Source organism: Pyxicephalus adspersus, chromosome 8 (genome assembly GCF_032062135.1).
Source record: "Pyxicephalus adspersus chromosome 8, UCB_Pads_2.0, whole genome shotgun sequence".
Classification (NCBI taxonomy): Eukaryota; Metazoa; Chordata; class Amphibia; order Anura; family Pyxicephalidae; genus Pyxicephalus; species Pyxicephalus adspersus.
Window position 1 is genome coordinate 44,336,235 of NC_092865.1, and position 24,526 is coordinate 44,360,760.

At 45.4% G+C, this 24,526-nt stretch overlaps 2 protein-coding genes and 1 long non-coding RNA gene across 7 annotated transcripts in view; 1 reads left to right on the plus strand and 2 right to left on the minus strand.

Annotated features, from left to right (window-relative positions):
- On the minus strand, positions 1–11,411 carry IP6K1 (inositol hexakisphosphate kinase 1). 5 transcript variants are annotated; one of them, XM_072420305.1, is made up of 7 exons: positions 11,280–11,411; positions 10,382–10,422; positions 5,424–5,765; positions 4,986–5,205; positions 4,266–4,447; positions 3,999–4,174; positions 1–3,713 (listed from the first exon to the last, which is right to left on the minus strand). In XM_072420305.1, exons 3-7 carry the CDS (start codon positions 5,644–5,646, stop codon positions 3,282–3,284), a joined length of 1,233 nt encoding a protein of 410 aa, XP_072276406.1. In that variant the 5' UTR covers positions 5,647–5,765; positions 10,382–10,422; positions 11,280–11,411; the 3' UTR covers positions 1–3,281. The 5 variants fall into 5 exon arrangements, with proteins under 5 accessions (XP_072276406.1, XP_072276409.1, XP_072276407.1 ...); XM_072420308.1 differs by lacking the exon at positions 10,382–10,422 and having other exon boundaries at positions 11,280–11,409; XM_072420306.1 differs by lacking the exons at positions 10,382–10,422; positions 11,280–11,411 and adding an exon at positions 9,965–10,375.
- On the plus strand, positions 11,371–17,318 carry LOC140336887 (uncharacterized). Its single transcript, XR_011921962.1, has 2 exons — positions 11,371–11,673; positions 17,068–17,318. It is a non-coding gene; the product is annotated as an uncharacterized lncRNA (long non-coding RNA).
- The window catches only part of CDHR4 (cadherin related family member 4), a 17,673-nt gene continuing 5,398 nt past the window's right edge, over positions 12,252–24,526 (minus strand). The window contains 16 exon segments of the mRNA XM_072420304.1: positions 12,252–12,764; positions 13,354–13,381; positions 13,576–13,675; positions 14,131–14,187; positions 14,423–14,562; positions 15,063–15,277; positions 15,982–16,129; positions 17,109–17,254; positions 18,430–18,642; positions 21,010–21,112; positions 21,470–21,620; positions 21,703–21,886; positions 22,713–22,843; positions 23,113–23,216; positions 23,613–23,705; positions 24,284–24,375. Coding sequence (XP_072276405.1) covers positions 12,709–12,764; positions 13,354–13,381; positions 13,576–13,675; positions 14,131–14,187; positions 14,423–14,562; positions 15,063–15,277; positions 15,982–16,129; positions 17,109–17,254; positions 18,430–18,642; positions 21,010–21,112; positions 21,470–21,620; positions 21,703–21,886; positions 22,713–22,843; positions 23,113–23,216; positions 23,613–23,705; positions 24,284–24,375 — 1,961 coding nt within the window. The 3' untranslated portion in view covers positions 12,252–12,708.

Consider the following 24,526-nt stretch of genomic DNA (forward strand, 5'->3'; position numbering starts at 1 on the left):
TTTTTCATATCATTTAATAAAAAAGAAACACAACAGAAGTGTAACACGTAGAAACCGTAACATGAATCACAGAATTGGCTGTGGATCAGGCGTGCCCCCCCGCACCTTTGATAAACTGATAGAAGTCCATTGTCTGATTGCATGGTGAGAGGACCGGGAACCATCATGGAGTCCACAGATAATCCCACCACAGCTACACGTAGGTGTCCCCCATTATCGCTGGAGGTAAGTACCTCTCACCCACCAAGTGCAAACAATGAGGACACTCTAAAGAAGAACTCCAGTTTTGTGTTTAGCGCAGAGTGGGGACCTGTCAGATTTTTACTGAGCTCTGTGTCCCCACAACAAGGAAACAAAGGAATTTCCCCAGTGGGGACACAGCAGAAGATCTAACACATCCCCAGTCTGTCCCCATGCATACAGGAAACATTGCCTGGAGCCCCTCTCTATTCGCCCACTCACAGTTCATGATGGCAGAGCGCTGTGATTGGTCTGAGCCGTCATCTGAAACCATTGGACCAGAGCTCGATGTTATGGGAGACTTCCTGAGTCCCCTGTGCACCCGTGGCAGCACCTCCTATAAAAACCCAGATCAGCCAATCACTGACCAAGACTCAGACCTCATTGTACATTGGGTTAGGGAGGCGCCAGGGCTCAATAACATCCCCCCCCATACACATGGGCAATATGCAGGAAACATGAGGACACACAGTGACATACAAGTACCAGATATGGCTTTTCAGAGGGTGCAGGACCTGCAAAGTACCTGCTCCAGGCGAATATGATACCCTTGGCATGGATGCCCCCCACCTGCCTACAACATCTCTATCACTCCGATATTTTTGTATTCTCAGCACTCCCCCAACAGAGGGCAAACCATGGAAACCACCAATGGGAGAGTCTGCTGTCCACAAATACCCCACCCCTGGGTACACAATGAGCCAAAAATACTGCAGAGAGGACAGCAGGGGCTCAGGCAACCCAGTACATTCAAGCTCCCAACGAACTACAACTCCCAGCATACTCTATGTGTTCACACTGGGATTTCTGCCCATTGCTGACCTTGAATTTCAATGCCACTAAAATCCAAAACGCTGAACATAAATTTTTATTGTTTAGCGTACACATTTTCCATAGCGCTGTACAGAATCCATAGCAGTGTCCCACAGGGGAGCTCACAAAAAATAATGACCCTAGTAGAGGCCAAATTTTGGGGAGGTCAATTAACCAGTCAAAAATGTTTTTTCGTAAAACATGCAAAAAAAAAAAAAAATAATAATAAAAACATGAAAAACTTGGTGGCAATCGGCTGCAGCATTGGGTGGAGCCCCAGCTTTGTAACAGTTACTACTGACGATATTCAGAGACCCTACCTCCGAGAAGACATGACAGTAATAGGTAGAGGAACCACAATGCCCAGCAAACTCACCTAGCTAGAACGAGACACGCAGGTGCAATTTCCCTTTCGTCTGAATGACGAGGCAGCAATGCAGGTTGTCTTCATCTATCCCAGAGCAACCAACAGAACCCGTCATAAAACAAATAACTGAAGAGCCTTCCTGGTACCGGGGCTACCTCTGCACTGCAAGGGTTAAATATATATTTATGGGGTGAGAGAATGAGGTGATTTTATATACTTCCCCCCTGTGGCTGGCTCTCCTTCTCTCGGTTAAGCGCAGTGTGCCCCCCCCCCTACAATGCAGGATGATGAAATGATGCTGACCATAACATAACATCCTATAGTGGTGGCAGCCATTATTTCTCTTTCTAGAAGTTGCTCAGCCCTCCAACTCCCAAGGCAGGTACAGGGCAGCACCTAAGATATTAGAGTGTCAGCTTCGAAGAAATATAATTCAGGTATTTTGTTTTAGGACAGGTCCTCTTCTTTATTAACCTATCAAGTATCAGTTTATATGGCCAATACATAACAGCACATGGCCCTCACCCCTCAGCTAATTGGCTCCTGAACACTGGAAACAAATGCAGCCAAATGTCCCCACATCCCCTTTACTACAGGGAGCCACCAACAACCTGAGAACACAAGGAGGCTGAGTAACTAAGGCCGGCCAATCCCTGGCAGGATAACGGGAGTTCAGTACTGGACAGAGCCCCTAAGTCTTAGCAAACTATCATCTTCCCTAGGAAGAATGCTCTGCAAACAGTGCAAACTGGAATGAACATGAAGCAGCCCCTGAACACACCAGAAACAGCTGAGCCAAGAGTCAGCCAATCACGAAGCAGAGCATCTGTGATAAAACCAGAACATGAGAGTGTACTGGATTCGGTCCACTTTAAGGCTCCCCTGTTGCAGCAAAGTGGTAACATTTTACATCAAAACAACACAACAAACAAGATGTTTGATTGGTTACACAGGACAGGGGCCGCTATAGGCGGTGCAGCGCCCCCTCCTGTCTGTAGCAGCACAACACAAACACAGGTTGAGGTTGAAGTGCAGATTTTGGCTTTTATATTATTTGTGTGACGCTGAAGACACCTGAAAAATAATAATAAAGCTTCATGACAGACACAGACCGGACGTCTGAACATGCATGCTACATCGTCTACCTCCACACACCAAGGCCAGTCAGTGACTACGTTCATCGTATTAAAAGGAGCGGTGCCAATCGTAACCTCCGCCCTGTGCGCTGTAGAGCAGATCCTAGCAGTGTCTGATGGTGGAAAGAAATGATTTAATCCCCATCGCTCCGAATAGGGAAGGAGGCATTGCACGCAGACAAGCAGGAATATTATAGCTCTAATATATAGATTTCCTCTGATATATATATATATATATATAGGAGTGTCTTTATATATGAATATTTATATAGCAATATAAATATATACATTTCTGTCAATGTGGGAGGAGGCCACAAATTCAGAAGTTTCACCAAAAATTAATTTGCAGCATCATCAGAGCTACAACATGAGAAGTGATGTCACTTCCTATCAGATGATCACCAGCCATCTGCTGGTTCAAGTTCTGGAAAGAATAAAAGCAAAACAAGGAATTTTCTTTTTTCATGTGTTGGTTTATATTCGGTAAGCTCCAGGATATGCCGCACACAGGTTCCCTCCTTCGCGATTCCCAGTTTTGTTCTTCCAGAAACAAAATAGACAATGACCAGCACAGAGATCAGTGCAGAAGGTCAGGCATTCTGTCTCCGGGGCACCACTGAGGGATGCACAGTTTGGTGTTAATGGAGGGTGATCTGTGTGGGGTGTTTCTTGTCTCTCCTGGTCGCACTGATTGGAGAAGTGTGATGAAGTGCTGAGACCTCCTGCTACTGGTTCTCGGCTCGGATGAGATCCAAAATACTGATCAGGCTTTGCAGGCCCAGGACGTAACCTTTGTCTGGCCCATCGTGCACTGTGGGGTCATCACGGAAGCCCTTGAAGGTGCTGTGAGCAAAGTCAATCATGCGGACGTCCACTTTGGGCAGAGTGTCCTGGGCAAGTTGGTCAGTGGTTCTGGGGCGATCTATGCCGTCATAGATGATAAGGAGAGAGCTGGAATAGAATCGATAGGACGCCTGCATTTCCAAGACGGAGATTAGTCGCTGCAGTTTGCTCAGGATGGGCTCAAACAGGTCAACACGTAGCTGTATGCCATTGTGTAGATATTGGTAGAGTGCTTGTCTGAAGCCCTCGGCGCTCAGCCCCCGGCCATAGTACTTGTTCAGGCACAGGTAATGCCCCGTGTTCATCTGGAAGACCTGCAGATAGAACAACAGACAATGATAACAAGGCCCATGCAGGGGGGTAGGAATACAACTTTCCCCCTCCTGCAAAATTACATATAGTTTTTATCTAGCCAGATCACAGTTCTAACTATACATGGCACTCCAAACATGGGTGAGGTCACTACTTCCCCCCAAAATGAGAGACAACACTATTGCTCCCCAATGTGAGGGGAATGGCACGGCTGCTCCACCCAATATGACAAACAGCATCACTTCCATGCTAGGTGTCACTGTTGTGTTACATTACAATGTGTTTACCTGCATGCCGCACACTCTCACGCCCAGGGTGGCAGACGTGCTTTGTTCACACTTCTTCATCTGCCTGGCTGCCTTCTCCTCAGAGGCATCGTCACCATGCTGCCGCGTTCCCATCTTCAGGTCTAGCACGCACGGGAACTTAAAGTGGTGAACAACATTTTCAAGCAGCAAGAATTCTGGGAACCCAGAGTTAAGTTATCATAACAGAGGTGACAGATTGTTAATAAGTTACAAGAGATCAGAGTGGGTGGCCATGGTGAAGGATACTGTACAGTTTGCGATCCTTAGATTCTGAACGCATGCGGTTGAGTTGCTGCTTGTGACAGCGCAGGCTCCAGGGGTTGTAACTGATCCGTTCCGAGCTGACCTCGCTATTGCTGTCCAGCATCTGGAAGGGGACGTCCGATTGGCTGAGCAGCTCTAGCTTGGGGCTCTTCATCTCTGACACACTGTGGAGAATTAGAACTAATCACTTGCATAGAAGGAAAGTGAACATCAAACAATCCCCATATTTAGAAACAAATATGAAATCTTCTGCAATGTCAGACCGGGGAAAAAGCAAATCAGGCACATTAAATGTTACAGCAAACTTTCACAGTTTCCTTTCCCTAGCAGGAAGTGCTGTCCACACAGGGCTTTTCAGTTATCAAATCTGAGAATTATCCGAAAGACTTATCATATAATGCAGATTGCTCTATACATACACCCATATGCCAATTTATGGAGGGGGTAAGCAGTGAACTAAAACAGTGCAGTGTATAGGATGGCCCATGGAATGTAGGGTGACCCCTATTAAAGGACACTATAGGTGGTACTGGGGGGTGGGGTTTAGGAGACTATAAGGTGCTGACCAGGGTTAAGCTTTATATAAATTTCAGAGTCACATTGCCTGGCTACAGATTCCCTCCCGGCCTATACCATGGATATATAATGCAGACACGGCTCCTCTCCAATGCCGGACATCTACTGATATAAAAGATTTCTCACCTTTCTGAATTCTCTCCACTCAGGGTCGAGCGCTCTTCTTTGTGGTCGGCACTGGTGGGGGTGCTGTTAGTGCGGTGCAGGCCGCGTCGGGAGTGTTTACGTCTTGGGTGGTCCCGTTCTGGAAGTTCCTCATAGTCCACAGATTCATTCTCCACATAGGGGTAGGCAACAAGATTAATGTATCCATCACTGTCACCTTCAAAGCACACTGACACAACACCTGCACAGAGAGCAGAGAGTGCACAATCAATGCATCACACAGCAACCTCAGGGAGACATAACCGAACAAACAGCAAAAAACACCTGTGAGCACGGCCACAGTCTATGCAGAAGCTTCATGGAGAAGAGATATCAATGTACAGACACAGAAGCGGGGATTGGGCAGTGTAACCAATCAGTGTACAGAGATATTATATTCACACAATTAGACGTTTTCACCTTTATATTCGGGGGTGAATTCCTTCATTTCTGGCGGTAGTGACTCGTAGAAGCGCTGCTCCCGAGGAATGAGGGGTTTGCACACTGTGTGGTCGTCATAGCGCATCATACTGCTGTGTCCCCCCACCTGATGGATGAACGGTTCCAGCAGGACCCCCCGGCCCCGGTCACACACCGCGCTCTTGCCGCACTTCCCCACTTCCATGGTTTGACAAACACACATTGCGTTGCACGCACAGTGCTGGGAGGGGACATGGAGAGGGGCGCAGGGGCCAGCCAGCAGCACGGAGGGACAGAAGAAGGTGGCCGACAAATCCTTTAGCCTGGGGTCACTCCCCAGATCTGAAAGAGACGAGAAATCATAAGACACTGACCAGGCTGTCACGTTCAGTCACTTCCTATACCCCCCCCCAATATATAATACCCCGACGCCCCAATCCACAGCGCAACAACTAAGAAAACCAATGCCATGCGTTGTCATATAGATTCGGCCATCCTTTCACACTCTACCTCTGTGTCCCTCATATGCTCCAAGTTCAGAGGAGACCATGGTTGTCTCTTTCTTGGAGGGAGACATCGCAGCAGATTTACAAGTGAACCATCTGGTCCCTGGCACTCCAAGTATCAGAATGTCTGCTGATCAGCGGTGATATACGGCGCTCGGCTTCTCTTCCTTGCACTATTGGATTTCATATTAAATTCCCTAACTGTCTATCGGTGAACCCAGAGAACTGAAAACCCGAAACCCAGAGCCAGATCAAGTTCTCTTCCACTGCAATGGCCCCATTCCCATGCCAGATGCTTTTCTGTGAACCCCATCGGATAGCCATTGATCACTGGGAAATGAGAGAAATAAAATATCTGATATTACTAAGGATTCTGGGATACCGTCGCCAGGGTAAAGGAATACAGAGAAATTTCATACAAAACACTTCTGGGATCACTGATAAGATTCCTGTTTAGAGAGGCTGCTGAATGTATCACAGCTTGAGGGTCACAGCAAAACCTTTGCTTTGTTCATAAACCCCCCCACAATCCATCACACAGGACACTGCATGGAATACCTTCCAGGAATCTAATCGCATCCAACACCGGATCCTCCTGGACCTTGACATGTTTGGCAGCACCTATGGCAGGGTACATTTAGGATACATTCTCTTCTGTAGGCTTCTTTTTTATAGGACTCAGAAAGGGGAGCCTGAGTGATACAATTGCAAACTGACAACCTGAAATTCAGATCAGCATGTGTTTGGTTTGAGCTCATCCTGTGACAACCCCAGGGTCTCCAGGCAGTGCAGGGAAAGCGGCCCGCTATGGACTCCACACACACAGTCAGGCAACTCCTCACAAAGATGCGGGTCCAGTCAGCTTCTAACAGGTTAGAAACACCTGTCATGTGATTACATTGGGGGCTCTGCAGTGTGTTTAACACATTTGTGGTCTTCCTTAGTTTGTAATAATCTATTATAATAAATGATGACAAAACTCCATCATGTTTCTATACAGAGAGAAAGCTAACAATTTCCTATAACAAGTAATCCAGGCTCCTTCCACATTTCCAGTGACAGACAATAACAATGGAGGTGGAAGAACAAATGGATTAGTCCCAGGATGCATTGCTCCAGACAATCTGTGCATTAATCACTGGTCTCTTTTTGCAGCATAATGGTGGTTGTAGTCTTTCACTGGCTGCTCTCCCCCTAGACTCTCTGGAGAGGAACCGTCCATCCTTCCCCTGTGATCTGTGAAGGGATGGTGGTGACCTCCACATCAGACACATTGACCTCTGATCTCCTCTGTATCCATATCACATAGAATACCATCTCATCCAATCACTGCAATGCTGGGAAATGGGCACCACTGATGTCATTGTTTTGTATACCAGAATGGCACTGCCCAGCGTGCTGCAAAACAGGGCCTTGGGGGGGTTGTTCGACCAATCACATGATCATCCAGCTTAGCTCTCAGTGAAAGGGAGCAGCAGTTGCACCCAAAGGTCATCCCCGAATTCTCCACCTTCTGCAGTGTATTAAACTGACAACACTGTGCAATGCTGTACAACCTGATTGGTTGCCACTGCCATGAAAAATCTGTAACTGGATGAAGGAGATGAATTTCTGCTGAAATAAATGGAAGCTCAGTTAGTTTGTTGATATGAAGACCCGGAATGTCCTGTGGCCTAGAGAGGTCTCTGTGACCTCTGTGTGATGGGGACCTTTGTATGTCTATATTTATTATCACACCGCAGAAGGGGGGTTCTAATAATAGGACACAGATAAGTCATGGCCGCCCTTCACAGCCAATACAAAGCACCTGAGCCAGGCTGTGCATTCAGCGTCCCCACACACAATATATTATAAGCCGGGAGATGAAATGACCCCAAAGGGCTCACCGCCAGGAGGGAAGAGTTATTTACAATGGGGGGGGGGGCATTTCCTGTCTGTTATTATAACAGGAAGTGGGAGACTCCACCAGCTACTGGGGACACCAAGACCACATCCTGTGCTACAAATCTGCCCTGCACAGCCATGAATGTTTGGATCTGCAGCACTACAAACCTGCACCATGATCACCCCACTGTATTCAAAGCCCCCATCCCTCTTCCAACCAATCCAAACTTCAACCCCACTACCTGCTGGCCTGTTCACCCCAGTGCCACCTATGGTTCCCATATTGATGAATCCCCCTGGCAGTCCGGACACACAGCTTAATGTCCTATGTGTTTTGGCTCAGTGATGACGATATATTTAAATAAATTTATAATCATGTTGGTCCTCTAGTTTCAATGCCTTCTGATCCGGGACCAGCATGCAGAAAGTGAAGACAGAATCCGAAATCTGTGCAAGATAAACATGACAGCCAGAAAGCCAGCATTTTCAGGAGAGGTCAGTACTGTACCGGTAGCCGAGCCTCTGACTACTGGACAGAATTTTTCTTGTTTCCATGGATACCAGGAGACGGTGCTGGAATTCTGTAATTATTGGACAATCTGAACCATTCCATGTGGAAGATTTAACCCTGTGATGGCCGCATGCTTTGGGAAAACAACACAGCAAGAGATTATTGTGCACATTGATGACAGAGCACATGGTGGGCTGGGAATGCTTTTCTGGGCTCGGTGGTCATGGGACAAAACACAGAACAGACGATTCATTACACAATGTTCATGTGAAGCAGCTGGATGGCGATGAAGGACAAGTGAGGGAGCCAGTCTGCATGCTGAACACAGATCTGAGGAACTACAAATCCCAGCACTGCATGTTGGGCACAGATCCACCACAAAGGAAGGGGGACTACAGGTATCTTCAAACACTTCATATAAAGAACCGGATCAGTGATACCTCCATAAATGTATAAAGGACTCCCCCACCCCCCAAAATCTACAGGGGGCCAATACACCAATCACACGACTGCTTTTAGGAACCCAAAACCAGCATTGGGGGGGGGGGGGGGGCCCGGGGGGGGGAAAAAATGAACCAAGGGGGGGGGGGGGGGGTACCAGGAGAGGAAGAAATGTACCACAGAGGACGGGGCAGAGAGAGGAGGGCTGGGGTACAGTAGAGGGGCAAGTTAGGGTAAAATAAAGGGACAAAGGGATGTTGGGTACTACTGAGGAAAGGGTTGGTGTACCATAGAGGAATTGGGGGGGCACCGTGGTACTGAGGAGAAGTGTGGGGTATGAGAGAAGAATTGGAGGATGCTACAGCAAAATTGAAAGGCATTAGTGTACTATACATTGGTACTATATTGGAATTGTGGGGGGGGGGGGGCACTGGAGTACTATAGAGGAATGGGGGTACTATACTGGAAAGGGGGGATACTATAGTAATTATACAATTGGGGGCATTAGGGCACTATAGAAGAATGGGGTACTATAGTACGATTAGGGGATACTTAGGTATTACAGAGGAATTGAGGTACTATATTGGAATAGTGGGTAATATAGTACAATTGAGGGGCATTAGGGTACTATACTGGAATCAGGGGTACTACAGAGTAATGGGGGGGCTTTAAGGTACTAAAGAGATATGGGGTGCATTACAGTACTATACTAGAATAGGGTGGTGCAAGAGTAGCTGTGAGCCCCACATATAAAGTAGCGCAGTGCACTGGGGGGTGAAGTGTCAGGCAGGACAGATGGAAAATAGAAGCTGAGCCTCCCCTGAATTATTCAGAGCAGTGCTCAGCCCCCTCATCTCACATTCATGGGATCGGTGCCAGGCGGCTGGGTTGTGAACAGTGTGTACAGATAAGAATGTGATATGCGGCACCATCGCAGTGTCACCCTGTCCCTGGGGATACAACTTCCTGTACATGCAGAAGAGGACCCGTCTACCACCAAATGGATTATTAGCAGGAAATCTGCTGTGTGCAGGACGAACTCTTCCCCCAAAGATCATGTGTCCTCCAATGATAAAAAACAATCATCTCCCTGAAACACAACTCAATCCTCACTGGTCAAATGGGACAGAAAATCAGCGCTGGGGAAATCCGGAGGCCGATGCCATTTTCAAGGGAACTTTGCAGAGGATTTTACACACCTATCCGGGGGGAGAGATCGTCCCCACACGCAGGGAGGGGGCACTTCCATATCCCTTCATATATACAGCACTCGGAGGTCTGAACGATGGAAGGCAATGCGATTACTAAATCCTGGGCTGACTTTCTGCCAGAAATAAACATGGCGCTCACAATGGCCATTGATGGATCTGATTCTTCTGGATAACTTTTCTCATTCTTGGAAACAAACTCAACGTGGTCACCGCCCTTTACTCATCACACTGCGGGGGAAAGAGCCTGCGGGCACATGTTTCCTATTTCCTGTATCGGTGACCAATCACAGGCCAGGTGAGGAGGATCTCACCAGCCTGCCGATTATGGCACAGGTAGGGTCTCATCACTGTCAGGATGTTGGCACTATGCCAGTCCTTGTGGCATAGAAATCTGGGGACATTCACCTGCCGCACTCCCCGGATTCCTCTTGATAATTCCAGGGTTCCTATGTAATGAAGAGGAGGAGATGAGTTTATGCAACCAACACAGCCAGGGTATTGCACGGTATTTTCAAATGTGCCAGGCTCAGCTTTTGTTACTGGCAGTCTCTGGTATCACCAATCCGCACAATGCGCCCCCTAAATCCTCCCCATGGCATCTCCTGAATATCTAGGAAATCTCCAAACTTCCACAGAATCCAAATTTATATAAATATCTCTGATAATTGACTTCGGTCAATCTGAGAATCCAGCGATGCAGCTTAACACACCGCCATGAAGACCAACAGCACAAATATATGTATTCCCCAAGAAGACAGATCTCCCTCATTATACTCACTCCATATACAGAGACCACTCCTCCATGTGTCCCAGTCTCCTCCCCCAACAGTAACCCCTCCCCATGAGCCTCAGTGCCCTCCGGTGACCCTCTCCTCTAAGTGATTAGTTCTCTACCCCTCCAGTGACCCCCCCCCCCAATGTCTTTGCCCCATCCCTAGGCATTCTCCACTCCCCATACATAATAGAAATTCTCTTCCCCTAACAGTGACCCCTCCTCCATGTGATTAGCCCAGCCCCGTCCACTCCATTGACTCCTCCTCCATGTGTATTAGCTCCTCCCCTCGAGTGACTCCTCCTGAATGTGGTTCTGTCCCCTCCCATACACAAGACTCCCCCCCACAACAGTGACCCCTCCTCTATATGTATTAGTCCCTTACCCCCTCTGATGACCCCTCATCAATGTATCTTGGACCCCTCCCCTGCAATGACCCCTCCTTCATGTGTCTCAGCCCCCTCCCCTTACAATAAACCCTCCTCCACTCTCTTCAGCCGTCTTCATTTAGCATTGCAGTCCCTTCCTCACCTCTCTTCGCCTCCCCGGCGTGATTCCCAACTGGGACTAGGGAGGGCGGTAGCCCGCGGGTATCTCCTCCGGACCCGGCTCCTCTCACCTGCTCCTGTCCGCTTCACATCAACAACAAGATGGCCGCCAGCCGGGGACAAGGCGGCTCCGGCTCCTGCTGTCATGGCAACACACGAAGCTTTCACCAATAAGAGGCCGGGATAAGTCAACGCCCTTTCATCCATTTGACAGCTTTCTGTCCGTTACTACTTAGAACTCCGCCCTCCTTTGCCGCTGTCATTCGCTGCGACCTGCCGCTTCGTGATTGGCTGCGAACTGCATCTGCGGGACATCTGGTAATCCCAAAGAAGTGAAAGTTTCGTTCGCTACCGCCATCTGCCCGTCGCTATGAAAGGTACAGGTGAACCTAGGAATGACAGTCTGCGATCCCTGGAGAAACATCTCATTTTTATTATCATTGTTTTTTTTTTTATCATATACTTCTTTATCAATCTTATCATTTGGTATTATTATTATTGCTGTTGTTATACATTTATATACATTTTCGGATGATTTTATTCATCTGTCTCATCATTGTGGAGGGATTTCGGCTGACTCTTCTTTACAACATTGCTTCAGCTCATGTAGGTTTGCAAGCATTTGTTTATAGACAGGTTCTCCTAAGGGCCCACCACAATTTCCATTGGGTTTCTGTGTGTATTTTGAATAGGCCGTTGCAGAACTTTGATTCTTTTTGTTATCAGCCATTCTGCTGTAGAGTTGCTGTTTTGCTTGGGATCATTGTCTGTTCACATGACCAAATTTCAGCCAAGGTTTACCTGTCACTTAGAGGGCCTCACATTCAATTCTATATTGTTTTGCTATACAAAGGAGTGTATAGGTGACTAAAAGACTGTAAGGTGCCCAGGTCCTGTGGCTGTAAAACAATCCCATATCACCCCTCTACCACTGTACTTCACAGTGGGTATGACATTCTTTTGTCGATGTAGTTTTCACTAGATGTGGCGCTGTAGCAATATGTAGCATATAGCAATATAGACAAACATCTCAACTTTGGTCTTACAGGTCCAGAGGACATTCTGGAGGACATCCTTCTAACAGGAATTTATATTTCATCTCACTCCTTTAACCACTTCTCTAGACACATTGCAGAGTCTTTGCTGCCCCCATTGGATACCCCTGCAGGATAACACTAGGTACTGAACACTATTATATACACAACAGGCATCTCATCATCAAATGATTTTATATTTCAGAAATTGTACAGAATAATTTATAAATCTGGATTTACAGAAAAAAAACATGAAAACACAAATCAGCTCCTTGATTTCTGGCTCCAATGCTGCAATTCATGTGATGTGTTGTAGGATTTCACTCTAGTTGGTATGATTGTGCAGATCCAGATGTCATTGGTTGGAGGTCACTCTCCCTATATCCAGCGCCGCTCCCCATTGTGGCTGTTGAAGAGATATTCCCGTCCAGTCACTGAAGTCAGAAAAGAAGAAATGTGAATGAGGGGACAGAAATCAGCATGACATCTACAGAATATACAAAGATATTGTTATGGTCAATGTGCAGAATCTTTCAACTGCTAGAGAGATTCTGAATGTACACGATGATAGCACAGGGGAGAGTGCTTGAGACACCCTAACTCCTAGAGAATACTGGGGACACCCTGACCTCTGGAGAATGCTGGGGACACCCTGACTTGGAAAGAGTGCTGGTACATTCTGACTCTTGGAGAATGCTTGGGACACCCTGATTTAGGGAGGGTGTTGGGGGCACTGACTCCTGGAGAGAGCTGGGGACATCCTGACAAATACATAAAAGAAATAAATGATGTTTCTCCAATGAAGCAAAGTGCAGCAAGCCATCAAGCTGTCACTGTTCTGACTGCCGTACGTTGCCAAGCCTTGGTTGCCCTGGGTGACACCATCCTGCAGAACATTGCCGTGTAGCAGATCCTGGTGGACACTGACAGCAGAAATGATCTGACTTGCAGTCAGTTGCCTGGGGTCTTCATTTCAGGGATCAGTAATTTACTGAAGGGCTTACTGGCTGAGCAAACACTTACCTGGGTCCTGAGCTCTGCCATCAAACTGCTGGAAGAAGAGAAGAGAGAAGCGTGAGACATAATGAAATGATGATTGGGGCCCCCAGATGGCACTTCAGCACCCACATATCTGAGATCCCCAAATTGGAAGGATATCTATTAAGGTTCCTTCATCCTCACTGGATGTGTAGAACACGTGTGACACATATGTAGCATGATGATGATATCGGTAATATCACATACCAGGCTCAGCGGGCTGATTGGAGCCATGTCTTTCTTCTCCTTGGATGGGGGAGGCGGCTGTTGGTTTTGGTTAGCTGGGGGCTCGGGGTTCTGTAATGATCTGTAGGAAGGATAAACGCGTTATAATGGCAGAGTGTTACCCATGTACTTGGACCTGGGGGAGTGTTGCTGAACATTACTACGAGAAACTTACCTGGACAGAAAAGGGTGCTGTGTGAATCTATATTGGAGTAAATTGGCAGGTAGGTGGCTGCTGTGTATGCTGCCTCCAGAAATGTCAGGAAATTCAGAGCTCTACAGAAAGACCTTCTGTGATGGCAGCCCTCATACACAATGGAATCGGTTGGGAACAAACCTACAGTGCTCACTCCCTCTGAAGTACCCCCCCACCCCCTGGAGTATTCTGTGCCAAGAGACCTGAAGGCTGCCACCATCACAATATTGGGCACATGACACCAATACGACTGCTAATGATGAATTAATATCGTTTCTGACTTTTTACGTTTCTGTGGTCATTTATTGAAGCATTCTGACACCTACTATGGGCTCACTTACCGGTCCTGCAGGAGGGGGTTCTTTTCCTCATTTGGGCCTCGTAAACATAACGAGTATCTGGAAATAGAAATGGTGCCGTTACTCCCGGTCACTATGATAGGACCATTGCTCTGCTGACAAACTGCACAGCCAAACATGCTTGTAGTGCCCAAAGCAACCAATCAGATTGGTACATTTCACCCCCAGGGCAGGTAACCCCCTGTGATTGGCCAGGCAGTTCTTCATTCAGGCACTTTGATTGGACTTTTTGGTTCCTGGTATTCCTCTGTGTGTGCTGTGATGGAGGACTTACCTTGTATACAGGGCCCAGCTCAGCAAACCAATGGCGGCAAGGAAGAGTGCGCCAGTGATGGTGAGGACCACCATGAACCAGATGTTGGGCTGCCAGTACTCCAGCGTCTGATTCACAATCGTCGTTCTCTTTTCTGGGGTCTGGAAACAGAAAATGTTACAGAGGTTTTCACTGCCTGCTGGTGACAGCTGGCCCAGCACTACCAGAAAGACCCTGGGGTGGCAGCACAGACATTGGCAGAATGTTGGGGTTGCCATTGAACAATGAACTCTGCTTTGTATGCACAATATTCAGCCATCATCATCTGCTGGTAGTCAGTCAGCACTTCTAGAGTTCTGGTGTCAGCAGAGCACATCTTCTCTAATCAAGAAAGATCAAAAAGACTGCTGAACAGTCTCAGTGTCTGATCGTAAGCCTGGGCTGTGTACGGGTCGGCATGTATGCTGCTGTCGTCTGTGTCAGTGCTCCGTGTACACCTCTGCATCCCGTCTGATCATGTGACATACACCTCGGTAGCATCTCTCCTGCATGTTGATTGCCTGTTGGTCCCCCCCCCCCCCCCCCTTAAACTCAGCATCCAGCACTCAACCTATTTCCACTCCTGGTGTATACACAAAGCAGGACCCAGAAAGGTGCTCACCGGTGTTGTGGATGTGGTGGTGGGCTGCGTGGTGGTCCAGGGGACAACGGTGATGAACACAGTGGCTGTGGTACTGTACTGAGGAGAGGTGGTGCTGTCTGTTACCAGGACAAGGAGCTGGTATTGTGTGGGGTCATACACCCCATCGCGGTTATAGGAGAACGGGTTGTGCATGACGCTATTGCCGTTCATCCGAAATCGGTTATTAGTGTTTCCTGTAACAGAAGAAGGGGCCATATATGAACGTACAATCAGCTCCACCAATGAAGATGTCCAGTCATTTACAAACATTGTACACCAATCACCCCACCGATCATACAATTTACAGGTCAGCATAACCTACTGTTCAGGGAGCTTGCTGTTCACTGCTATATAAAACTGCTTGTTGTGTAACGGCTAGTCTGTTGATTGGGAAGGGTTCACTGCTAACCCCCCCCGACCCCCTGAAAAAAAAACAGATGCAAAAACATTTTTAGTTACATATTAGTGTATTGCCTGCGGGTTTATAGTTTTATAAGCGGGAGCTTGCTAAAGGACCTCATCTGAAACTCCCTGTGCTGGGGTTGGTTGAAAGAGAAGGTGCCGCCATAGGTAATTGTCCATTTTTGTCCACTGAACACTAATAAAGGTCTGAGAGGTTCATTGTCTGGAGTGTGGGGATTCATAGGACATGATTTATTAAAGCTCTCCAAGGCTGGAGAGGATACCCTTTCATCAGTAACGCTGGGTGATCCAGCAAACCTGAAATGGATCTGGTCCAGGACTGAAACCATTTGTTGCAATTAGCAAATGACTTTGAAGAAATCCATTACAGGTTTGCTGGATCATCCAGCTTCCCTGATGGAAGTGTATCCTCTCCAGCCTTGGAGAACTTTAATAAATCAGATACAACAAAACAATGCACACTGCAACAACTCACCGCCCACAATGGTGTAAGACAGCCCAGGAGTGGAAACGTCTATGTCACTGCAGGTCAGTGATACAATCGAGGTCGTTGTCAGGAGGGTGGAATAGATTGTCTCATCATAAAATGGAGGGGTACAGATGGGGGGATTATCATTGTAGTCCTGGAAAGACAGAACATGGATCAGAGATCCCAGCAATTCACCACACACATCAAAGATCACAGACCTAGAACCAAATCCACAGATCTGACATTGTGTACATTCTCAATGCTAAGGTGCTGAAGATTTGTCAAATGTGTGATTAGAGATAATTTATATGGGTGATTTGCCTTCTTCCTGGCACTAGTGGGGTGTCATGCGAAGTGATGTCAATGCTGGAGCTGAGGTTAGGTTGTACATCCACCACACACAACGCTTCCTTTACCAAATTGTAAGCTATGCTCATTTGCTGAATGAATGGTGTTCATGGTGCAATCATCTGGGGCAACAATGCAGCACAATAATGACTTTACTGTTGTCACCATTGATGAAAAGATGAAACTACAGAGATTTTTTCGGATAGTAATGAGTGCCACGTATGGGCAACCACCACTGATTTTCCATCCAATAGCCCTGTGCTTGGATAATCTTATGGAGAGACAGAAGATAAGGAGCCATATCTGCAGGAATATACAACTCTCAAATGGTTATTTCTGTAGTTCCTGTTACTACCCTGCAAAGGGCCCTGTTGTTTACCTATTTGTACTGTATAATGTATGTGGGCAGCACGGTGGCTTCGAGGTAAGCACTCTGCACACAGCCTTTACAGCGCAGTGTTCCAGGTTTGAATCTTGGCCAGGACATTATCTGCGTGGAGTTTGCAGTTTCTCCCTCTGTTTGTGTGGGTTTCCTCCCACATTCCAAAAACATGCATTTGGGTAAATTGGCTTCCCCACAAATTGTCTTTAGACTGTAGTTATGAAATATGTCTGGGGGCATTAGATTGTGAGCTCCAATGAGGGACAGCTAGTGACATGGCTATGGACTTTGTAAAGCGCTGCAAAATATGTTAGTGCTATATATATACTGATAATTAATAATGTGTGTATGTATCTCTATAGGATCTCTGCAGCTGTCCAGCAGCTCCCGTCTCACCTCTTACCTGCACATTGATGGTGATGGAGCAGTATGCAGTCTTTTGGTTAGTTGGATCTGGTATGATGTCATTTTTTAGATCCACTACTTTGATCTTCAGGCTGTAGGAGGTCTGAGTCTCGAAGTCCATGGGGCCGAGCAGTTTAATCTCTCCTGTGTGTAGAATGATTGTACATTGATGATAGTGGCCTCAATAATAAAGCAGCAAAACTCACAACCCCGTGTAATATTCCTGATATTCCCAATGTTTGACATTCTCTGGACACAAATACAATACCACCGGTCCTCTTCTTTTTCCAGCAGTTAGCAGGTCCTGACTGCTGAAAACTGATGACACTCTGCAGCACTCCTCCTGTGAGCCCAGGAATGATGGGGGAAAGGGATTGGACACCCTGGGCTCACAGGGGTTCAGTGATGCTGGCTGTCATTCATCTCAAATCAGCAGCAGTAGTGAACCACAGGGCAGCGAGTAGGAACAGAGACAAAAAGGAGGAAAGTAATAAAGTAAACATTTGTTGTTATGTTTGCCTCGTACCAGTTTAACAAAAAATACATTTTAATATATATTTATATATATCGCCAACATATTCAGCAGTGCAGTACACAGTACATAGTAATATAACTGTTCCCCAAAGGAGTTTACAATGTCCCCACCATAGTCCATTTTTTGAGACTGCAGAGGAAACCCACACAGAGACAGGGAAAACATACAAACTCCATACAGATAGTGCCATGGTTGAGATTTAAACCTGGGACCCAGTGATGCAAAAACAAGCATGCTGGTCACAGCGCCCACCATGCCACCCAGATATATTTCAACTTTAAAATACAATCTTGTAAGGTTACTTTTAGGCTTCCTCTGTCCTTGAATATCTGTAATCCTTCAGCATCATTTAAAGGGCACTGCACCCTAAAAACACCTTTATTTCTTATCCACATTGGCTCACCAAATAATGGAGTCTGTTTATCGAAATTACATGCATGCCCTCCCCCCCTCCTCCTTGTATGAATGTGGTAAGGACATCAGACTGAGGGCTCCCACTTGGGTCTGATGTGGATGGATGAAGAGCTACACACTAGGCCTGATTTCTTAATGCTCTCCAAGGCTGGAGAGAATACATTTTCATCAGTAAAGCTGGGTGATCCAGCAAACCTGGAATAGATTTCCTAAGTATATTGGTCTTTGTTAGCAAATTAGTTTTAAATCCTGGACCAGATCCATTCCAGATTTGCTGTGTATCCTCCCCAGCCTTGGAGCGCTTTTATAAATCAAGGCCACTATGTCAGCGCTATATTTACAAATGACAAATCTGTAGATAGGGTCTTACCAGTCCTTGGGACGATGTAGAACTTTGTTGGGTTCTGTCCACCATCAATACTGTACTCCACATTATTAAAAGGATAGTCAGCGTCTGTGGCATTCAGCTGTCCCACAACAGTCCCAAACGGTGCATTCTCATTGACGGAGTATGCAAAGGGTCCGACACATACAGGAATATAATTATTCACCGGGGTAACAGTGACAAACACTGGAATGTTGGCTGCAATACAAGGAAAAGAGTATACCATTAAACACAATGACCCCCATGCTGTGTCCAGGAGTCGCAGGTCTCTGCGTGTGAATTTAGAAATGATCTGAGTTTTTAAAGAAGAACTCTAAGGGGTGGCCTATTAAAAACTTTAAATCAGTATCTGTTCTCTGATTTAAGAACAATACTTTTATTTATAACACTATATTTAGGGCATTCAGGCTTTGAATGGGGCAGTCGGTGCTTTGATGGCTGCACTGTATTTATGGGTAAATATATGTTTTTATTAAGTTCACAATCAAAATATACAAAACAAAGTATAAATAACAGAAACAAGTGCAAGAGGTACAAATATGAAAATCAAACAATAAACAGAGGCTCAAGGCAATTGTCAGGAATCCAGCAGGCACATTATTAGAAACAAAAATGACAGAGGATGATGGTAATCCGTGCAAACTTAGTATAACAGTAAAGCAATGAATACCAAACATAGGAAAGACAAATGAGAGTGACCGGAATAGGGGAAGGAATAGGGAAAGATGGGCAAGGGAGCGGTATCTGTGCAGAGCAATTAAAAAGAGTCATAAAGAAGGGAGGGGGAGGAGCCCAGTCTGACTTTCAGCACAGGGGAGGAGATAAAATGTTCCCAACAAGCCCATCTAGCTCGGAACTTGTCCATACAATCATTATCGAACGCCCTGATCTCTTCTATTCTCATGATATCATTTACCTTGTCAACCCAGTGAGCAAGGGAGGGTAAAGTAGTCTGCTTCCAATACTGTGGGATAAGTTGGCGGGCAGTCGCTAAAAGGTGACAATGAATAGTTTTTTTTTATGGAAACCAGGTGGGTTGGGCATTACAGATAGAAGAGCTGCCTTTGGACAAGGGGCCACGGGGTCACCATACAAATCAGAGCAAACGTTAAATACTTCATCCCAGAATGGTTGCAGAGTCGGGCAGGACCACCAGACATGAAACTAGTCATCTTCCTCAGATCCACATCTCCAATAAGACCTTGGAACTGAAGGGAACATACGGTCGAGGGAGGCAGGATCCCAATACCGTGTCAAAATCTTAACATTTGTCTCCTGTGTGTACCCACAAACAGACGATTTGTGCGTGAGTTCATAGGCTGTCAGCCAATCCGACTCTGTAATTTCCTGGCCAAGGTCTCTAGGCTGCACTATATTTAGACTAATTTGCCGATCAGAAACATTTTCACCTGGCTGAAATAACCGATCGCCATATTCAGAGGTGGTGTACATGGCCCAGTCTCCTCAATGGCAGTCAAGTACAGAATATCTGAAAAGTGATCAAAGCAAACGTGGCAATCTGGGATGTTTGATAATAAAACTTCACCGATCTCATCTATTTCTTATGGCTACTATGTGGGGATATCCATAGAGTGCTGATCGGGTCGGATATACAGGATCACATTACATAAAAATCACATTATTGTGATATCAGCAGATTTGTTGGCTATATTCAGCAGTAAATATGAGGGAGTGTGCAAAATATATAACATTTGTGTTAGGAAAAATTACGGAAAATGCTTTTTCCACACTTCCTTACTTTGATCAGTGTTAAAAATAATGAGAGTCCCTGTAGATAACAAGTATACATTGTATTCAAAAATTAATTATTTTTTTAATGAAACTAAAGTTATAATTCCAGTACAATGCTGCAAATATTGTAAATGTCTTTTTGGTGTATAATACAACAACAAAAACATAAAATATAAAACGAACAAACAAATTATTAACAAGAAAAATATTTAGGAAAGTAATAGTAAAGGGGAAGAGTTAATTAGGGCAGATTAGGTTAAAGAAACAGGTAAAAAGGAGTATAATAGTAATATTTGTTGACTTGTCCTACTGATATGGATGCAATTGTTACAATGTTACTTTTTATCTTTCACATTATAAATGCATGACCACAGAAGTTTTTTTTTTTGTTTTGTTTTTTTACAGCAGTGGTGTCTACAGCTTTGGATTTATGGCACCCTGGATTTGCTATAAATCCAATGGGCCTGATTTAATAAAGCTCTCCGAGGCTGGGGAGGTTACACTCCCTCAGTGAAGCTGATGATCCAGCAAACCTGCAATCGATTTCCTAAAAGTACTTTTTAATACTGGACCAGATCCTTTCCAGGCTTGGATCACCCACCTTCACTGATGAAAGTGTATACTCCCCCACCCCCCAGCCTTGGCAAGCTTTCATATACCAGGCCCAATGAGAAAAGCAGCTACATTTTAACATTTTCTGATTCTGTGTAATGGAAACCTCAGGTCCACAATTGGGGTTATTTCTATTGCAGGAGGAAGAGATCCATCAGCCATACAGAATATGGTGCTATAGTTGATTTGGAATCTACTTACTGGTCATCTTCGGGGTTCCATTATCAGTGACAACAACTGTGGCTGAATACTGAAAACTAACACTCGCCATTTCATATGAGTCGTAGTTCAGCGTATTCTTGATCTGCAGAGAACAGGGAAAATCTCTCAACAAAACATCCATCCTTATTAGGACTCAAAATAATATAATGTAATAAAGGGAGCTCCGCATCCAGATCTCATTGTAAAAAGTCTGCATTTTTTCCTTGTGACCTCTATAGGACCCTGCAGGGATTATATTTCCATATTGGACCATACACAATGTCAATAATATTCACCCATAATTATCAGGGAATGAAACATTCATCTCATCATCACTGAGCTCCTCTATGATTTTTAGGAATTCAGTTTTATTTCTTTTAGATTCCTCAGGTTGGGCAGTGTGGCACCCATTGGGAATAAAATAGTTTCTATGGAGTTTCCTAACATACTCCATCCTCACCTGCAGCTCTGAGCCCACCATACGGAAAGAGTACTGGGAGTTGGCATTCGGAGTGATGGAATAGGTGAGGCCAGTGCTGTTATAATCTGGATCTGTACATTGGAATTTGGCAAACACGTATCCAATCGGAGCGGTTTGTGGAACCTGATCCCTGTTCATGGAAGAGAATAAAGGGTTCATATATGGACTTTGCATGGTACTGCATTGTGTCATGTTACCGGAGTGGTACTCACACTACGATGGCAGGGCTGCACTGTGGAGCGATGTCATTGACATCAGTAACAGTAATTGTCACCATGGTGGTGGCGCTGTCAGTGTGCTGGTTGCGGTCCTAGGCTCGGACCTTCAGGATGGTGGTGATCAGTGACGGATTGGTGTCCAGGTCTAGATTAAATGTTGTCCTGATCGTCCCAGAGACTGCATGAAGGGGAGCAGACATGGTGTGGTCAAATATAGAGGTTATCTAGAATTCTGGACTCTTATAATGTTTATATTCTGAATTTGTTATGCTGACTCTACACTGATCAATAGGCCCATGACTAGGTAAGTAATCAATATATCCCAGATATCTCCCAGGTATTATTATTACCTGGGTATCACTGCACACCTACCAACCAATCCTATTCTGTGCCTTATCCATACAATGCCCCATAATAACAATCTATTCATATTCTGCCCCATCATCTGCCCCATTCTAATCCTTCCTCGATAACCTGCTCTGTACTAATCCCTCATCAATAATTTGCATCCATAATCTGCCCCAAGATAATTCCTCCACCATAAACTGCCACATTCTAATCTCTTCTACATTAATTGGCACATTCTGATGCATCCTCCATAGTCTGCTCTACACTAATCCCTAATCAGTAAACTGCCCCATACTTATCCCTCACCCATAGTCTGCCCTACTCTGATCCCTCCTCCATAATCTTCTTCATACTGTTCCCCCTTTCTAATCTCTCCTCTATAGTATGCCCATTCTGATCTCCCCCCCAATAGTCTGCCCCATACTGATTTTTTCCACATAAATTGCTCCATACTGATCCCTCATCCATAAAATGCTCCATTCTGATCAATCCTCAATAGTCTGCCCCATACTGATCCCTGGTGGTCTGACCACCACAAGCACTCTGAACTTTACCCTGGTACCCTCAGACAATGCCAATCCTAATGACCCCCCAATGTGTGTGTGCAATCTTCATCCTCCTACTTCTATAGGGCTCCTGGGGTAGATGGGACATACCTGGCTCAATGTAGTAGATGGTGCTGGGACTGACCAGATCATACAGAACATTATTCCCAGAGGCTTTCATCACAGTCACCATATAGCTGGGCCCACCGTTCTCTGGGATGGTGACACTATACGAAGATGACCTGAGAGGGATGAAAGCAGACAACATGGCAAAGCAGTACATAAAAAGTCCCCACAGGGCAGATGTGAGCAAAAACATTGGTGAAGGTTGGCCATCAGAAAATGTTTGTGCTGTATGTATGTATGTGTTGCAGTATATATATATATATATATATATATATATATATATATATATCACTGGGAGAGTGCAGCAAGTAGAATGAGACCCCTTGCCTACTCCTATGATAAGTTCAGTACAGAGACCCCCCCACCACCCCACACCCAATCTTACGTGAAGTTGATGGTGTTCTGGTGTACAGGAAGGACATAGACATTGAGTGTTCCATTGCATGTGTTTCCTGCTGAGTCGATGACCTTGATCTGCAGCTGGTAATACTGAAAAGATAAATGCAATGCATTGAAGTTTTTAGAGCCATGATACAGTGGGGTTCTCCTTCTTTTTATATCAACTGGTAGCTAATAGAAGATCACATGACCTGAACCTTGATTCTTGACTGATAGATCACATGACTTGTGCCTTAATTGTAGACTGATAGGTCACATGACCCATGCCTTAATTTTGGGCTGATAGATCACATGACCCGTGCCTTCATTCTGGAATGATTGATCATATGACCCATGCCTTTATTCTGGACTGGGAGGTCACATGATCTGTGCCTTATTTCTGGACTGATAGGTAACATGACCCATGCCGTCATTCTGAACTGATAGATCACATGACCCCTGCATTCCATCCCAGAGGCTAAATAATGGCAGCTAACATGGACTCACTGCATTGGTATTGGAGAATCCTGCAGCGGGAGCCTGGACACTTCCAGAGGATGAGATGGTGAAGGATGATGGACTGGGGGAGGTGATCTTGTACTGCGAGAAATGGACAAAGAATTTGCTGAGCAATTCTATAAAACATATACACCATATACATAGATAATATAAACCACTCATCATCTACTCCATACAAAGATATTATTACCGTAAATATAGTATTCAACCCCTGCCCGTACAGATATCACTCATTAGACACACAATAAATCATCAAAGATCATAAAACAAATTTATCCACATGTGATACATATACATTTTGTTTCCCATCTTTATTTTCAACACGTTTCGCACTTGCCTCCTCTACCTGTTGATTTCCTAACTTATTTCTCTAGCAAACCTCTTCATTGGCCAAAAGGAAGAAACATCCCAATGGAACAGAAAGAAGGGCCAGTTGAATTCACACAAGACAGAGAAAGGATCTCATCTTCCAGGCAGCTTATATGACTGCTCTGGCAATCTTATAACAAGCTTTCTTTTTCTCAAATAGTAACCTTTGCCATGGAACTAGCAAGGGATATATTAAATGTAATAAATATGTTACTGGAATTAAACATTTTGTCCAGAATTGGATTTTAGTCAATGCCTTTAGGGAAGGGGGGGAATTTCTGGAAACTTACCGTCACCGGTCTGTACTTGGGTTGCCGTAACACTACATTGTAGATGGTGGTGGACCCCGGGACATCAGAGAAGACTCGTACAATGTCTCCAGCTGATGAAAGAAAAAACTGATTAGCTGCATTATTGCTACATTGAGGTAGGGAACTCCAACATTCCTCTACTGATATTCCAAGAGGGAGCTATGATGGTGGTGCAGGAATTATGGCTGCCATTTCTACTTTTCTTCCATTATCTCTTATCTT

Coding starts and splice junctions, on each gene's coding strand:
- IP6K1 (XM_072420306.1), bottom strand. CDS start 10,124: ATGGCCATTGTGAGCGCCATGTTTATTTCTGGCAGAAAGTCAGCCCAG. Junction 5,766..9,964: donor CGATCTCTCCCCCCGGATAG/GTGTGTAAAATC, acceptor CGTCTCTTTCAG/ATCTGGGGAGTGACCCCAGG. Junction 3,714..3,998: donor TGAGAGTGTGCGGCATGCAG/GTAAACACATTG, acceptor TTCTATCTGCAG/GTCTTCCAGATGAACACGGG.